At 47.6% G+C, this 17,612-nt stretch overlaps 1 protein-coding gene across 1 annotated transcript; it reads left to right on the top strand.

Annotated features, from left to right (window-relative positions):
- The first annotated feature begins 10,799 nt into the window (after window positions 1-10,799).
- On the top strand, window positions 10,800-16,771 carry LOC137484055 (thyrotropin-releasing hormone receptor-like). Its single transcript, XM_068207597.1, has 2 exons — window positions 10,800-11,582; window positions 14,671-16,771. Exons 1-2 carry the CDS (start codon window positions 10,800-10,802, stop codon window positions 15,049-15,051), a joined length of 1,164 nt encoding a protein of 387 aa, XP_068063698.1. The 3' UTR covers window positions 15,052-16,771.
- Window positions 16,772-17,612: the final 841 nt, after the last annotated feature.

The raw sequence follows: 17,612 nt of genomic DNA, 5'->3' as shown, positions 1-17,612 counted from the left end.
GAAAATCCCTGCTGGCCAGTGCTGCTCCTACCCCTTCACTCATTTGCTGTCCCTGGCTGCAGGGAAGTGTTTCAGCACCCCTGGCTTCTGGGTTTGGACGTTGGTGAAGTTGAAAGTTCAGGGTCAGAGGTTGGTGTGCAGTGAGGCAGAGGCAGGGCTGGGTGCCCCGAGAGGGCTGGGGAACCTTTGGGGATGTCTCCAAACTCCCTGGCTGTGGCTCATTGGTGCCAATGCCAGCCCCCAGCTTTGCTGGTGCCGTGGCCCTGCTGCCAGGGAATTGTCATTCACTCAAATCCGCTGCAGCTGCCACCAGATGTGGCCCTGGATCTGTATCCACAGCTGCCATTCTTCCCAGGAGTTACCACCACGTCAGGAGCTGTCAGCCTGCCAGGACACACAGTTTTGCTTGCCTGGTTTCTTCTTTGCACTTACTGAGATTTGAGGCTTCTTAATTATCTAGAGAAAAATTTAATCACAAGAGAGAAAAGCCCCTGGATTGCTTTTTCCTCCGCCAGTGCAAACCCAGGGACAGAAAGACACTCACACAGAGAACAAGTTCTACCCTGAAGCCTCTGATTCCCTTGGAATTTTGTGGTGTATTTTAGTGAAGGGATGGAGGTGAAGTGACTCCATTTCCTCAGCCTCAGGTATATTAGGTAAAATATATGCTAAGTTCCTGCTTATGGCTAGCTGGAAGGCAAGAATGAATGGCCTTGGTATGCTGAGGAGCAAGTGTAAATAATCCAGCTCAGACAGTCTCTAGGAAAGATCTCATTCATAGCCACAAATCTGCATCTACCAGAGCAGACAGGCAAGCAAAATCCTTTCTCCGGAAGCATTTTCTGATTTTACAGCAAACTCCATTTTTATTTCATTTACCCTATCTATAGTATTTGCACTGTAATTGCAATGGAGAAGAGACACTTCCATGCACCAAATTTTAGAAAAGGAAATATTACTGGACATTAATAAAAGCAAAAAACTACTTCATAGCATTGTGCATATGATTCCTAGTGAGAGTTTCTCAAATCCTGGTTCTTTCCACTGTAGATTGTGTCAGGGTTTCACTCTGAACTCAATGCCTCACATTTTGCAATAGAAAATTTCCAAATTGGTTGTAACTGGCTTTCAGCCTGCAACACAAACAGTGGAAATGAGGTAGAGGCAACACTGGTTATCCCAGAAGGCTGCTAAGAGCCAGAATGTGGGTACAGAAACCAGTAATCCTCCAGGCATGTTTCTCGGTCCCCTGATTTCCAGAACTCTGAGCACATCACTGATTCTTGGTGTTCAGGTACTCAGAGAAGCCCTGAGATGTGTGACTTCAGAAAGAAACTCCAGGGGTTCACAGGATAACACTGGCACGTTGAGGAGAAGCTGAAGAAATGGAGTCAGTTCACCTCCATCCCTTCAAGCCCTTCCCAAGGACTGAGGCAGAGGCAGTTCTCTATTTCTTTGCTGATGAGCAATGACTAAATTGCCAGAAGATGTTTTCAACACACAAACTGAAGATGAGAAGTACTAGGATTTCAAACATTTCTTACCTAGGTGATATTCCAGTTGAACATTTTGTAATTCCTCATCCCACCTGGAAAGCTGGGGAGATGATTTCATGTGTGAGAAGGGAGAGAGGCCAATTCTGTGAATTTATTTCCCAAGAGATTTAAAATAAAACGGCCAGGGGTCTGACTAGTCAGGGGTGAGCCATAGCTTGGATGAGAGCTTTTCCTTTGAGGTAGATTGAAAAACTGAAGCAGCCAGGTTGAAAGGCTGAAAGCTTCCTCTTTTGCATTAGGAATTAAGCTGTTCAGACAATCAAGTGGGAACTCTGTGAATTATAGGAGGGAGCAGGTCAAGCCAAGGTTGTGGCTGGGATGGGATGAATCACCTTTTCCTTTAACCAGGAGAGGGTAGAAATTGTTCCATGTGCTCAATGCTTTGTGCTCTGCACTGCCAGGGCATCAGCAATGCCAGGTTCCAACCACAGTGAGGGAGGGAGGAACTTTGGTCCCATCTAGACCTTTCCTAAAAACAGATTCCTAAAATCATGTGAGTTTTGCTCTCTCAGGAGCAGCTGGTGATACAGGTGTGGTCCTGGGCTCTGCAGGAGGTGAGTATGGTGCTCTTGATGGGGCTGATGGGACAAAGGAGCTTTCTCTGACATTAGAATAAATTCCTCTAAAAGCAGGGAGAGGTTTGCCCTCTGTCTGGACACTGCAATGAGCAGTGCACACAGAAAAGACTAAAAAATATTTGAAACCACAAACTGGGTGGAGGCTCCTGAGCAGCAAGAGCTGCTGCAATTTCACCATCTTTTCTTTCAGACTAACCACAGCAGCTCTGAGGAGCGGAGGCTGATGGATCAGAGATATATTTTGGGGGGAAGATCTGCAGCAGCAAAACCAGAGACGTCAGCTTTAGTCAGGCTTTCTTCTGTCCTTTCATGCCCTAGTCAGCTGTGTAGGATGCAGGGATGGAGCTCAGTGATGAAGAACTTTACAGACACCATTTCCAGTGTTTCCTGGCTGTTTGCACCAGTGCCAGCCAAGGACTTGGAGCATTTTGTTCCCTCCATTTTGTCATACTTGCTTGGTGGGACATGCAGCCATGGCATGAGCCCAGACCTGGACACCAAGTGAGAGTGGGCTCGTGTTTCCTCCCTGATGCATGTCATGGCTCTGCCTGCTTGGGTGGGGAGCAGGAGCAGGGCTGGAGGCTGCTGTGCTCTCCCAGGGCTGTGCTCATCAGGTGTGCAGAGTGTGCTGTACCAAGTGCTTGCTGTTACAGAGTTATGGTCTTGACATTTGGATGTCACAGAATATTAAATAACCCATAATTACAGTCTAATTGTTCTGCCAGAGTTTTTATTCCTTCATTATATCGCATGAAGAGCTTTTATCTCCCCTCAGCATTATTGTGGCTATTATCCCCCCAGGATGCCCCTCCAGCATTCATCCATCCACATTACTGTTCTGGGAACTGCCAGTCTCTGTCCTGATTCCAGGCACATCCTCCCCTGCATGCTGTCCTCGGGATGAGCACTGGGATGGGTGATTGAGGTAGGATGTGTCATAGACAGTGCCCCAAAAGCACATCAGAAGAGGTGTCGTTTTTCACAGCATACCTCCAAGCCTTGCTGGTTCTGGCAAAGGCTCAGCTTTGGCTGCCCAAACCACAGTTTTCTCTTACAGACATCAAGACTCCAGAAAGAGTGGCGCTCCCAGTGCTTCCATTTCTTTGTGCTGCCCTGAAAGCCAATGCTTCCACTTGCTTCTCTCTTTTTGCTTATCCAGGCAGATTTCCTGCAGGACTGAGCACACTGGAGCAGGTGGCAGAGTTTATTGGTGACAGCAAGAGTTGTGAACCCTGACCTGATGCTGTGGCTAATGCCCAAGTCCTGCAGGGGCCATGGGGTGTGCAGTGATGCCATCCATGGATGTTGGGCTCAGTGGGAGGGAAAGGGACACTTTGGGCCTGTTCTCCCATGGCACTTCCAGGCTCCCACAGCCAGCCCAGAGCAGCACTGCTGGTGGCACAGGGTGGGGAATCCCCTGGGATGACAATGTGTGTTTTCACAGGCTTTGTAAAATATGCTGTGTCCCATGCACACTTGGCCTCACTCAAACCTGCACAGAGCATCCTTTTCCATTCTGGTATTCTCTGCAGAGCTGGATAAATCCCCAGTGGTTTGGTTCATTGACTTATCAAATCAGTCCAATGCATGTTGCTGCTGAATATTTTATTTTATTTTATTTTATTTTATTTTATTTCATTTCATTTCATTTCATTTCATTTCATTTCATTTCATTTATTTTATTTTTTATTATTTTTTTTTTTACTATTCAGGCTGCTCAGTCTTTCCAGGAGCTACCTGGAGCAGAGTTTGAAGGATGCACTTATTAAAATGCTAGTGGGGACAGTTCACAAATAAACTGTACTCAGAAATCAGAGGCTTGTGAATGGCTGGCCCTCGCCAAGCCCCTCATTTGCAATATCTGTTTTCATCTGTTTGATAATTCTGGGGCTGTGAGAGCCTTTTTCCTTGAGGTCTCAGGCTGTGAACACAGCAAGGAAGCAGGGGAATGGCGAAGGGATAATTTTCCTGTTTGTGACAGTGGCCTCACTTGACTTTCTTTAAAAGCTAAAATTATAGTTATTAGCTGAAGAAGAATCACCAGTTTCTTTGTGTCCTGAAAGCATTTGCAAGACATGGTACATCAAAGATTTAATAGCAACAGATCTTTAAAAGAGATTATTCAAACCAGAGAGCAAGGTACCCAGAAGCCAGGAGGAAACTCTGAGACAGGGAAGAGAGGATCATGAGATGACCCACAGAGCTGCCTGTGCTCCCTGAACGTGAATTAACCAACCCCTGTCCTCATATGGGCATGGGGAAGCATCCTTTCCCGGGGACAGCACTACTCCAGGCTCGATGCTACAATGAGAGGCTGGAGCTCCTTAGGCCTGGCACCACCAGCTCCATCCTGTGGCTGCCCCACAGGAAACGCTGCCTGAAGATAGTCTCATCTTCAAGTCTGGAGTGGTTTCACCCACAGAAATCCACATCACTGCCTTCCTCTTAATTGTTTTCCATTCCTTCAGTTTTCAACGTTTTCCATAACGCTGCTCCCTTCCACATTTCTGGCTCAGATGTGATGCAGCCCAGGTCTGTGAGCTAGACCCTCCAGGGCTGTTCACAGAAATCAGTAGAAAACCATCAGGGTTTTTTTGCCCACATTTTGTGTTCATGAAGCACAAACCCAGATGGATTTTGCATCTGTTTAATTCCTTGACAGCTGCCTTCTTTGCTTGATCTCTGAGGGCAATAACCCAGAAAGCCCCAAAGCAATTTACTTATTGACTGTGACTCCGAAGTATGTGAAGATGATTTTGACAGAACTTCTCTCTCCTTGGTCTTTCTGATCAAACAATAGCTGCTGCTTCTGTCAGACTGACTCATTCCCCATCTCTAGTGGCACTTGTCAGCCCTCAGGCTGCTCAGCAGAGCCACCAGCACCTTCCTGCCTGGTCCCTGCTGAGCTGCAGGAGTGCAGAAGTGGGAATCACTTCCCCACCATCACTCGCAACTCAAAATTTGGCCATTGCCTAGGGCCCCAAACCCTGTAACCAGTGTCTCAGAACCACTTGTGGTTTTTGTAATTACACTTCTCCACATTCACTGGCACCACATGACACTGCCACCTCTGTGCCCCAGCTCTAGCAGCAGAGGTTTTATGGGTTTAATATTTGTAGCAATGAAGCCCAAGGGAATGGAAAGAAGTTTTTCACAGATTTAGGTAGGAGGATCGCTTTCTTTTAGCTTTGTTTATTTAATATATGAAGCCTCAGAGTTCTTTTCTGTTCATAGGACTAAGGGAGCTGCCCAGTGAGGCTGTGTGAGAGGGATGAGCTGCAAGAAGACTTCATGGACATCAGCCAGTGCTGAACTGCCTGAGTACCCAGCCTGTACTAACGGAGCTGCACAGACACCCCTTTCCAAAAACAGCCCTGCCAGCACCCAGGGGCATGGCCATTCCCGTTTGGGGACCTCAGGAAAATGAAGATTTCTCTCTGATGTTTCAGAGAGTGGGTGGTGGCAGGTATTCATAAAGGATGGTGGTGCCAGGCAACACCAGCAGAGAATGAAATGCTGATGTGTGCTAAAAGAACAAAACATGGACTTTTAACTAAAAAAATCAATGTCTTTGGCCATCAAAACATTTATATTTAAGTCAAACTAGAAGAAAATATTTTTGTAAGTGTCAAGCTGGGTAGCCTCTTAAATACACACCTCAGTCACATCCTGAACATCACAGTTACTGAAGGAGTATCTAAAGGGAATATTAACCAGTCATCACAGCAAACCTCACAATTTTGACAACAGAATCCCCCAGTGAGTGCCTTGGGCATGTGAAAAATGTTTTTGTGATTCATGTCAATTGTCCATGGAATCAGCAAATGCTTGTATCTGCTGTGTTGAAAGAGGACACCTTCCCCGGGATAACTACAAAGAACAGTTCTGAAACTTTCTGACCGAATAGCCAAATAAAGCATTGAAAAAGAAAATAGAAGTATAGTAGAGTGAAGAGATGAGGTGGCAAAACAAAATCTCTGATGCTTAGAATAGAGGAAGCTGTGGCAAAGCTAAGGGATATTGCAACAAAGCAAAAGTAAAAAAAAGGCGGAGGAAAAAGAAAAACCTTGGGAACCATTAGACAATTTGCCCCCTCCCTATCAAGGGCAGGAAACTCCCTCCTCCCCTGAGAGGCCCCGGAGCCTGACGGCTCCACCACTATCACCAGCATCTTGTAGGACTCGGAGCAAGAGGAGAGAACAACGCGAGGAAAATAATTCTAGTGGGGAGGAGGAAGATCAAAAGAAGAGACTATTCCCCTTTAGAGAAGTACCTGTGGGGGGAAATGGAAGGGGAATAGGGTTTGTAACAGTCCCACTTAATACTGGGGATGTAAGAGAATTTAAAAAGGAAATGGAGCAGCAGCTTAAGAACCCTTTAGGGGTTTCCAAGAGATTAGACCAATTTTTAGGCCCAAATACCTACACCTGGCATGAGCTTCAAGCTAAATTAGGAATACTATTTACTACTGAGGAAAGGGAAACTACTAGGCAAGCAGGAATGAGAGACTGGGAAAAAAGACACCAGCAGAGTCCATGTGGTGATCAAAAAATGGCCTAATCAGAGACCAGATTGGAATCACCAGAGGACAGACAAAATATGAAGGACCTTAGAGATATCATTGTGCAAGGGATAGGAAATACAGTACCTCGAGGGAAAAATATTTAACAAGGCCTTCAGTGTGCACCATGAAAAAAATGAATCACCTACAGATTGGCTTGAGAGGCTCAGAAAGAGCCTGCAAATATATTCAGGAGTGGACCCAGATTCCCCAGTAGGAGCAGCATTGCTTAAAACTCAATTTGTGGCAATATCATGGGGAGATATACAGAAAAGGCTAAAGAAATTAGAGGATTGGCAGGACCAAGGTCTTCAAAAACTGTTGCGAGAAGCCCAAAAGGTGTATGTGAGGCGAGACGAAGAGAAACAAAAGGCAAAAGACAAGATATCCGTGGCAACTGTGAAGGAACCTCAGAAGGGGGAAAAGAAAGCATTTAGAACAGAAGGACAAAGACCTAGGGGAGATTATAAGAAACCTTCCCAAATTAGAAACCCCGGACATGGTCCTGCTGATTATCATTGCTATGGGAGAAGAGAACATACAAAGTGAAGCTGTAAGCAAAGATGAAAAGATGAAAAAATGTTTGCAGAGGACAAATAGAGGTGTCCCCTAAATTCTTTGTAATGTTTTTCACTAATTCTTCCTTGAATTTATCTTGTACTCCTCCTTTATCTGAGTATCCCCACATTCCACCTTTGGTAAAACAGAGGAATGTTTCTCCCCGGGGACAAAACTGATAGTTTTTAGGGGTCCATCCTCCCATTCCTGAATTTGTTGCCACCCAGTAACTCTTCTCTCGTATTGTGCAGGTTTCAAGTTTTCCTGGCTCATAACATCTTGCATTAATAGGAGTGTGTGCTGCAAATGCTCGGGCCATGGTCCGGCCATGCTTCACATTTTGGTAGCACTTTAAGCAGGGATTGGTTATCCCATTCCATGGAAGACTCAACAGTACCATAAGGCCCCACAGTTTTATTATCCCTCTGCCTCCTTCGCCTACCAGTGCAGAAATGGAAATCCATGTTAACTGACCATTGGTGGAATAATTTGCTTGAAGGAGCCTGGTGGATGAAGTTGGGGTTCATGTTGCCGTGTTCTGTATTAGGCCTATTGTTTATACCATGTATGATTCCATGCTTTATTAGGCAAATACATTCAGTAATTCAGGGAATGCAGATTTCAGCAATGCCCATAAACCCTAAAATAACAACCATGGGAAAAAAAAACCTCACTCCCTTATGATAGTCAAGGCCAAAGCAGAACCAAATATAACTGCAACTCAAAAAGTATGAGCTTGATTTGAAGCAAAGACACAAATGAATAATATAAAGAAAAAGGGGAAGGATTGTGGAAAATGTTTTTGTGATTCATGTCAATTGGCAATGGAATCAGCAAATGCTTGTATCTGCTGTGTCAAAAGTGGATGTGTTCCCTGGGATAACTACAAAGAACAGTTTTGAAACTTTCTGTTTCAAGAAATAACCAAAAAAAGCATTGAGAAAGAAAACAGAAGAAGTATAGTAGAGTCAAAAGATGAGGTGGCAAAAATGACTCATGCTTAGAATAAAATAGGGGAAGCTGTGGTAAAGCTAAGGGATATTGCAACAAAGCAACTAAATGCTTATGTATAATAAAAAGTTTGATGCACTTGTACAAGACTAAAATTATTTAGCAGACACTAGTGAAGGACCTCCCTCCAGATGACCACGAGCAGGACAGGAAGCCAATGACCACCTGGAAAGATAATTAAATTGCTGGTCCCAGCTTATTGATATTTGCTGATTTGGACTAACACAAGCACACTGGAAAATGCTTTGGAGGCTTAAAAACAGTATATATACTCTGGTGAACTTGTAGTGGTGTGTGCCGTGAGTGGAGCAGTGACTCCCTGGCCACCCAGCGCTGCTTGCTTGCTTTCTTTAAAATAAAAGATATAAAAAATAAAATTCGGTTTGGCAATCAAAATTTTATATCAAGCAGACACAACCTCCCCCCCAGCCCAGCCCCAGCCTGGTGATTGACACAGAGCAGCTCAGGGACAGGCAGGAGGAGCTGTTTCAGTGGGGTGCTTTAATGCTGTTGTTATCTGCACTAATAACTGCTGGATTGTCTGTACCACAGAGCAAAGCATCCAGGGAAATTATTATCTGCAATTATCCTGCACAGTGTTCCAGGTCTGAACCAAAACAAAGCTTTTTCCAGTGTCTACAGGAGTCTGTCTTGGTTTCCTGATCCCACAAAGCCAATTCCAGGAATGGGTTTGAGGAAGCAAATGAACCCCAACTCCCTTCTCAGGACATTTGTGCCAGATTTGTCCCTTCTCCTCTCCCACACACAGCTGTATGACACAGTCCACATCCTGAGCACTTGCAGCATCACTGTGAGACAGAGCAGTGGGATGAAGTGCTGGAATTGTATTTGTGTTAGAGTCACTCCAGAGCACTGAAATAGACAACCCCTTGGATTATGTGAGCAAACACACATGCCCACCCTCCCAGTCCTTCCCACAGAAGTGCAGTAAGGGACAGAAGCTGCCATGCCTCTCAAACCCGGGGCTGTAGAGGGCAGGGGTGTGAGGCTGGCTGGGACACAGAGGGCCTGGTGCAGGCTGCCAGTAGGAAACCAAATAGAAAGAGAAGAAGAGAATAATTGTCCTTTAAAACTGACCCACAGGTGAATGAAATATCATGGGAAGTAGTGAAAAACAACATGCATTTTTGTCTGCCAAAGAGTAGCATAAGGTTTCCCAGAGCAAAGGGGAAAATACTATTTGCCACAGCAAGTCAAAGCCTGGGGACAGAGTGCTGCTCTTTGGGCTGAGTCAAAAGGCATTTTATCCACTCAGGTTTGTGCAGCCCAGGTTTAAAAATTTGCCTGTGAAATGCTGGACTTGAATCACTCAGCATGAGAATGATCCTTCACACTTTGGATATCCACCTCAGTGTCTGGGATTCACAGGACACCTCTGCCTTTAATTGAAATCTAATCTAATAAAAAAGAGAGTTCTCCCCTTGTCCTTTCCTCCACTCCACAGGTTAGGGACCCCTTAGCGCAATTGCTCTTTCAATTTGAAAATGCATTTTCCAACAGAGATATCAGGAGCAAGCATGGAGCTGGCAGCAAATTGTGGCTCCTGCTGACCATCAGAGATACACTGGATGTCCCAGCCTGACCACCAGGGAGATACCAGATACTCCAGCCTCATTGCTGGAAAGATCTGGAATCTCCCAGTCCAGGACTGGTTAAGCCTCCTCCCTCAGAAGTGCCACTGTGCTTGTTTGGGACAGGGATGGCTACAGGAAAGACAGCACCAGGCGGTCACTACCCCATGCTCAGGGATGCCATTCCTCTGCCCCAGCGCAAGGCAAACGGGAAAGGCTGTGAATCTCACTGGCATCGCTCTGCTCCCATCCTCCTGAGGATGAGGAATAAAGGACTCCTCACCCTCAGCTCCCCTTGCCTTGGGGGAACAGTGAAGCCTGTGCCTCGGCTGGGGACAAAGGCACCCACAGTCCGGGGTCCCACTCACTGCTGGGGTACGTTCAGCTTCTGCGCTTCCCCACCCTGGGATCTCTCACCTGCACCCCCATCCCCTGCCGGGGCTCCTTTCCTTCTCCTCCTCCTCCTCCTCCTCCTCCTCCTCCTCCTCCCGGTCCTGCTCCGCGGTGCGCTAGGACCCGGCGGGCGCAGGCGGGGGATGCCGGCGGGAGGCGATGCGGGGTCCCGGAGACCGAGGTAGCCCCGGGGGGCTGTGGGCTGTCCTGGGGGAGCCTGGTGCTTCCCGGGGGTCCCGGCGGCTAAGGGGAGTCCTGGAGGGCCCCGGGAGCCTGGGGGGTCCGGACAGTCCCGGCTGGTTCACGGGAGCTCCTGGAGGGTCCCCGGGACTGGGGGGATCCCGGCCGCTCCCTGCCCCTCCAGGCGGAGAGTTTGAAGGGGAGAGGGATGCAAGGAGCAGGGCTGCTGCGAGACCTGGGGTGAATCGTGGAGGAAAAGGGGAGGGAGGAGCCGGGGTGGGCGGGAAGGCGGGGAGGGGGCTCGGGGGCAGCCCCAGCTCCCCGCTGCCGCCGCAGGGTGCGCGGGACTCCGCCGGCGGCTGCAGGCACGATGGAGAACGGCTCGGCCAGCCCGGGAGCCGCGCTGGGCAGCGGCAACCAGAGCCTGGGCAGGATGCCCCGGCAGCCCCTGGAGCTGCAGGTGGTCACCATCCTGCTGGTGCTGCTCATCTGCGGCGTGGGCATCGCGGGCAACGCCATGGTGGTGCTGGTGGTGCTGCGCACCAAGCACATGGTGACCCCCACCAACTGCTACCTGGTGAGCCTGGCCGTGGCCGACCTCATCGTTCTGCTGGCGGCCGGGCTGCCCAACATCTCCGAAGTGGTGGCTTCTTGGGTGTACGGCTACGCCGGCTGCCTCTGCATCACCTACTTGCAGTACCTGGGCATCAACATCTCTGCCTGGTCCATCGCCGCCTTCACGGTGGAGCGGTACATCGCCATCTGCCACGCCATCAAGGCACAGCTCCTGTGCACCGTGTCCCGCGCCAGGCGCATCATCGCCTCGCTGTGGCTCTTCACCTCCCTCTATTGCCTCATGTGGTTCTTCCTGGTGGACACCACCCAGGTCACCTTCTCGGATGGGGCGCAGGTCATCTGTGGCTACCGAGTCTCCAGAAGCCTTTACATGCCCATTTACTTCTTGGATTTTGCTGTCTTCTATGTCATCCCGCTGGGGCTGGCAACTGTCCTCTACGGCTTCATTGCCCGCATCCTCTTCGTGAGCCCCCTGCCCGGCACCCCGCAGCACTCCTTCCTGGGCTCCATGCACCAGGGCAGCTCCCTCAAGCTCTCCTGCCGGGGCAGCAGGGGGGCCCTGAGCTCCCGCAAGCAGGTAGGGGCTCCCTGCTGTCTGGGCGTGCCGGGCTGCAGGCAGCTCTGCAGGGCTCAGGGCTTTGAGGGGCATTCTGGTAGGGGACAAGGTGGCACAGTTCTTTGTTTCCCTTCGTGGAAGGAGTGGGGACTGTTGGTTTGCTGCAAAGGAGCCCCTCGAGCCCAGCTGCGGTCTGGCAGCACAGATGAGCTTCCCTTGTTCTGGTCGGGCTTGGTAGAGCAGGACAGGGCTTCAGCCAGGGAGGCAGAAGTGCAGGCATTTTTGCTGGTTAATTAATTATTGATTACCTCCCTGAGGAGGAGAGGGCTGGGTCATGTTATGCCAGTGGGACTCACCTCTCAGACAGTATCCTGTGCAGCTGAAGTCAGATTTAAAGGAGCAAAGAGAAGGGAGAACTGTCTTCCCTTGGAGCTCAGCCCTGGCTGCAGCCTCCCAGATGGGTGAGTTACCTCGGAGTCACAGTGGTGAGTTTGCGTTTTGGTGATTCCCGTATCTCTCAGCTGCCTGCTGTCTCCCCACGTCCTTCTCCTCCTTCTGTCCTCATTCTGTCCTCATTGCTCTGTTCACATGGACAATCACTGCCTCGTGTCCCATCTCTTTGGACAGGTCAGTATCTAGACATGGGACAGTCCCATTCTGAATAGCCAGAGCCCATGCCGTTTTCCTTTTAAAGGAAAGGGTTGCATCTGGGAGTTTGGCTTTAGTCCTTGAAATCACTGGTTCTGTTGTGATTTCCAGATAGCCCAAAGCAGACTTCAGCCTACCCTAAAGTCCTCCTGTTTCCTGCTCAGTAGCTTGTTGCCTGCCTTGCACAGGAACCTCCATTCCCCAGGAGAGACGAGTCAGGGTCACGGAGGGGAAGCAAACAGCTCAGAGAACGTGTATTTCTTCATGAACTTCTAAATCTTCCCAGTCCAGCTTTTCCTCCCTTTTTCTCTGAAAGGTTTAAAGCAAGTGCTGACTTCTTCAAAAGCATTTGCCTGCTCTCCCATGACCACTGGCAGCTGCAGCAGCCTTGGGCAGGGTATTTGGCAGCAAAGGCTCTCGACTGGTTGATGGATCTCTCCTTCCAGAGCAGCTGCTGGAGGGGCTGGAAGGGCTGTGCTGCTCCCCCTGCAATGCTGTGTCGTGGAGTGGCACAGCTTGCTCCAGCACCATTAGGACAAGTGGCTGCTGGGGCATTCCAACTCCTGGAAACACCTTGTGCTCTCCTTAATGTACACCAGGAGTGTACTGGAGATTATCATTACCTCCCAAAATATCCTAGCACGCAAAGACTTTCCCTGAATGGCCTGACATCACAGTGCTGCCATCATAAGGAATAAAGATGGCACTACGTTTTTGAACTGTAAAGCAATTTTCCAGGGCTTCTAGTTGGTGGGGGTGTGTAGCTCTGGAGGTGCCTCTGAACAGAGGACAGGCACTCACATCAGCATTCCTCCTCTGGCCTCTCTTTATAGGGGAACTGGCTCTTCCAGGCCCCATGCCCAGAGTAACCTGGGAAAGGGGTCTCTCAGAGGTGCCCATTTTCTCCCCTGCCTGAATGGCTGAGGGAGATTTTCTGTGGCTGTGCTCCTACACAGCCCCAGAACTGCACTACTTTTTGGGGTATGAGGATGCTGCTGTTCTCTCACTGGGGCTTCAAAAGCACCTAAATCCTGAGCAGGACAACACAAGGGGTGAGCTTTGCTGTATTTATCGCGTCTATGAACACCTCCAAGTCCGTATTTCTCCTCCCGGAGAGGGACCACTAGAGGGAGTGACGTTCCTAAAAAAAGGATGTACAAGTCAGAATGATGGAGCAGGACCAAGGAGGGAGGATGCTGGCTGGGAAGAATCATCTGTGGCTTCCTAGACAGGGGCAGAGGCTGGACACAGCTTTGTGAGATACCACTTGTACATTCTCTCATATCTTTCCCAAAAGACAGCAAACTGTGGCAGCAAACAACCTTCAGTCTTAGCAACAGCCTCAGCACTCACTGTATCACTTCAAGATCTTATTTTTGGGAGTGTCCTCACATTTCCATTAAACCACACACAGCAAACTCTTCTATTTTGGCCACCGTTTGGTGGCTTTTTCTTCTAGGGAAATTTTGTTGCCACAAGCAATGACTCCCAATTTCTACTCACAGCATTACAGGAAGGCATAGTTTCTTTTGATGAAGTAAAAAAACACTCCAAGAAAAGCTGAGAGACTCTAAATGTGATCCCAGTGCTTATGTCCATACTATGAACTGGATTATTGCACAACTCCCCTTCTGATGTTTGAAACACCACTGCCTAGACATGCATGTGGCATCATGCCGTACTTTAATCATACTTTCCCCTTTGGGGACGTGCGTATTTTGTTTGTATTTGTTTGAGGAGGATTGTCACCAGAAATAGCTGCTGAAATTATTAGGATAACTGGTTTTTAAGTGCAAAACCCCAATTTCCTAAAAAAGCTTATGTTGAGCTGAGGGCATTATTGTTACTTCTAAGTTCTCAGATTCTTTGTGTTCCCAATATCTTTATGTAGTACTCCCCTAGTGTGCTGAAAATTAAAGTAACCCATGGTAAGTAGCTAAGTAAGCCCTATATCAGCACAAGTAATGTAAGATTCCTTACAGTCTCCTCTGCTTCCAGGGTTGCTCTGTACCAGCAGCCTGGAACAATATAGGTGGTGTAGGAAACCAGGAAACCCTAGGGAAGGAGATTAAGTGTATCCCATGACACCCCTAAAACCGAGGTCCCCACCTTTAGGCAAGTATTTTCCCCATTCATTTACTGTTATGTACAATTTTCAAATTGGTTTTTGGTATAGACATTGCCATGGTTATCCCAGCCTATTTCCAGGGTGGTGAATAGTATTTCTAAAGAGATTTAGAGGCTCTTCAGTGGTAGATGAAAACCTATAATTTCTGGTTTTATTTATGCAAGATTATTTCCTGATTAAAATGGTTTCAGCAAGAAATAAGGCCATGGCTTGGATCTTTCTTTTAAATGCTTAGACAGAGAAACCATCTGCACCAGTGCTCCAGGTAGGAAAGTTCTGCTGGAGGTTTAGCACCATCTGGCTGTTTCTCTTTTTGCATCTCCCCCCACCAAGGTGACGAAGATGCTGGCTGTCGTGGTGGCCCTCTTCGCCGTGCTGTGGCTGCCTTACCGCACGTTGGTGGTAGTGAACTCCTTCGTGGACCCTCCGTACCTGAACACCTGGTTCCTCCTCTTCTGCCGCCTGTGCATCTACCTGAACAGTGCCATCAACCCCATCATCTACAACCTCATGTCACAGAAGTTCAGGGCTGCCTTCAGGAAGTTGTACAAGTGCCAGGAGAAGAGTGCTGAGCACCGTGCCCCGTCCACCACCCGGGTGTACTACAGTGCAGTGAAGGACTGCTCTCACGACAGCTCTGACCACAACCTCACCGAGCAGGAGGATCTGAGCAGGCTCCCTGCACCTGCAAAGAAGAATACACAAATCCTGTGAGCATGAAACAATGCAGGCAGTGGGAGCTATGTGGCTGTACACATTGTGCTGGAAGAGTGCCAAGAGGAATTGCTATGGGATTGCAGCGAGCTTCATTCAATACTTCTTCAGGGCATTTAACAAAACATATTGTTATAGGCAATTTAATTTGCTTTTCCTTAGTGCTGATTTATTCTTGTTGGTGAAGTGTTAGGCACATGTCAATATTTAGAATCTCTGAAGCATCTGTTGTTAAATATACCAGTGCCACCCCATTTTGTGTTATGTGCAAGTGCTGAGCTGGGCCAAAGCATTGAAAGGAATCCCAGGAACAGAAGTGCATTCAAGGAAAAAATACACCTCTTTTTTAGAGTGAGTCTCTCCTACCCAGATTGACACCCTGTAACACAGACACCCCATAGCAGCTGCTCCTCGGGAGTCCTTTTGAAGTTAATGGGGGCAATTAGGCACTTTCACGTGGCTCCTCTCATCTGACACTCTCCCGTGAGGAATACACATCCCTACAGAGAAGATGAATCCTTCCAAGATATGAGGCCACTGGCTGTAAATGGACTCTCAAGGGGAGACTCCTGCATTAGGAATAACCAAAGTTGGGTGTCATGAGCTTCGTGTCATGTCTCTGGAAACACTGCAGTGCTGGTAGCACAGAAACCCAAGGTCCAGACCAGATGGATTTGCTACAATGAACAAACTAATAATGAACAAACTAATAATGAACAAACTAATAATGAGTGTTCCCTAATGTAACAGAAGTACTTCCAAAGTTGTGGTCTGAGTTTCTTTTGGATAACTTCACCTTTCCTGTCCAAATTCTTCTGGTTGCTTCAGCTGGAAACTGTACTCTTGTCCTGTAAGCCCCAGTGTGGTATAGTCATTACCACAGAGCAGTGTTGCTCTCTTCCCCAGCTACAGGTGCATTTCAATGGCAGGTGAAGAAATTCTCTTATTTCCTGGGAATAACTTGTGAAGTTCATGAAGTGTTTTGTGATTAGTGACACAAATACTTATTGCTGCTGTTGTCTCGTAAACAAAGTAGATATTCATACCCTGCAGCATCCAGGAGACCAGTCCAAGGACACTTGCCCCAGACTTGCAAGAGACTATCTGGACTATGAGTAAAATCAAAAAGATTACAAATGAGCCAAACCCTAGGGCTCTTGCCAAATAAAACAAGTGTCTGCCACCAGTAAACCTCAAGCGACTGTGAACTATTACTTGAACAGCCTCACTAGTCAACACTGGCTTTCACAAAACTATAGTGTTAAAAGAGCCTAGAATTTTGCATCCAGTCGGGAAAATGTGTATGGTATTTTCAAGGCCACAAGATGTTAATTAACCATTCTGAATCTACAGGAAATCTCTTTGCTGGGTGAGTCAGGGCAAGACCTCAAGTCCCCTCAGTGTGTTGGAACTGTCCAAGACCTATTTTGTGTGTGTAGGGAGGTTTTGCATGTATGATTATTATATTGCATGTTATTAAACCATCTATGTTGCCCCTAAAATAGATACAGGATGAGGGAAGAGAACATTGGCTTTTTGCAATTATTTTAAACATAATGAATTTAGAATTTAAGGATTCATGCTATTTTGCACTGTTTAGTGTATATTGTATAATGTGAATTTAGGAACAGAGTTCCTATTTATTGTTGTTGAGAAAGTTATGCACAGAGATTTGGGATTTACTTCTTGAAGAACATGGAGGAGTTTTTGCTAATGTGAGAATTTTCTTGTAATAATCTTTTTTCCCTCCTTAGAACAGATTTTTCCTTAGCAGCTCAGAAGAAGCCATTGATAAAAGCATGTGCAGACAAACCAGAGCAGTAATGACCAGGGTAAGGTGGAGGAGGGGGAAGGGGATCCCTGGGTGACTGCTGGGGCCTCCCTGGGGCCTTGAGCACAGGCAGCATCTTCTCAGGGGAGGGCTGTCCTGTGTCCTCCAGTCCTACACCCTGAAGATGCAAGTGCAGAGATCTGGATGTGGGAAGAGGATTTACTGCCAGAGCTTGGAAACCCAGCTGCATCCTGACCTAAGGCATTTCTCAGGCATGGGATGTGCAGTTTGACAGAGTGCCTTAATGTCTGCGAACACAAGGAGCACCGTAATTCTGAAGTATCTCCAGCAGGATGTTTTCCACCTCCTCATCACATTTTCTATCTTCACTCACCCCCTTTCTGCATCTCTCCCCAGATGGAGATACCCTAAAAGCATTATTTTCTTAATTCAATTTCAGCCTCAGGCCAATAGCTAATTGATAGTTCTGAAATATTTGTTCAACATACTTGAGATTCAATTAAATCCTGGTTCTCTTCTCCCCTTTCTGCTTTTAGCTGCCAAGTACTGCATGACCCTTTGCTATTTTTTTGAGAAGTAATTGGCAGATAAATTCTCCTGGAACCACGAGATCTCCAACAAATGTACCAGAGCATTAAACTGTGTAGATGAGGAATGAATTCCTGGTCCTTCCCCCTGCATGTATTCTGACACTTTGGGAGGAGCTGAGAGACTTTTAGGTGGAAGTGGAGGCAGAAGGTCACCACTCAGCTTGCTAAGGAGATGCTGC

The sequence above is a fragment of the Anomalospiza imberbis genome, chromosome 17, assembly GCF_031753505.1.
Source record: "Anomalospiza imberbis isolate Cuckoo-Finch-1a 21T00152 chromosome 17, ASM3175350v1, whole genome shotgun sequence".
Classification (NCBI taxonomy): domain Eukaryota; kingdom Metazoa; phylum Chordata; class Aves; order Passeriformes; family Viduidae; genus Anomalospiza; species Anomalospiza imberbis.
This window is presented reverse-complemented; position numbering and strand designations above follow the sequence as displayed.

Coding starts and splice junctions, on each gene's coding strand:
- LOC137484055 (XM_068207597.1), top strand. CDS start 10,800: ATGGAGAACGGCTCGGCCAGCCCGGGAGCCGCGCTGGGCAGCGGCAAC. Junction 11,583..14,670: donor CCCTGAGCTCCCGCAAGCAG/GTAGGGGCTCCC, acceptor CCCCCCACCAAG/GTGACGAAGATGCTGGCTGT.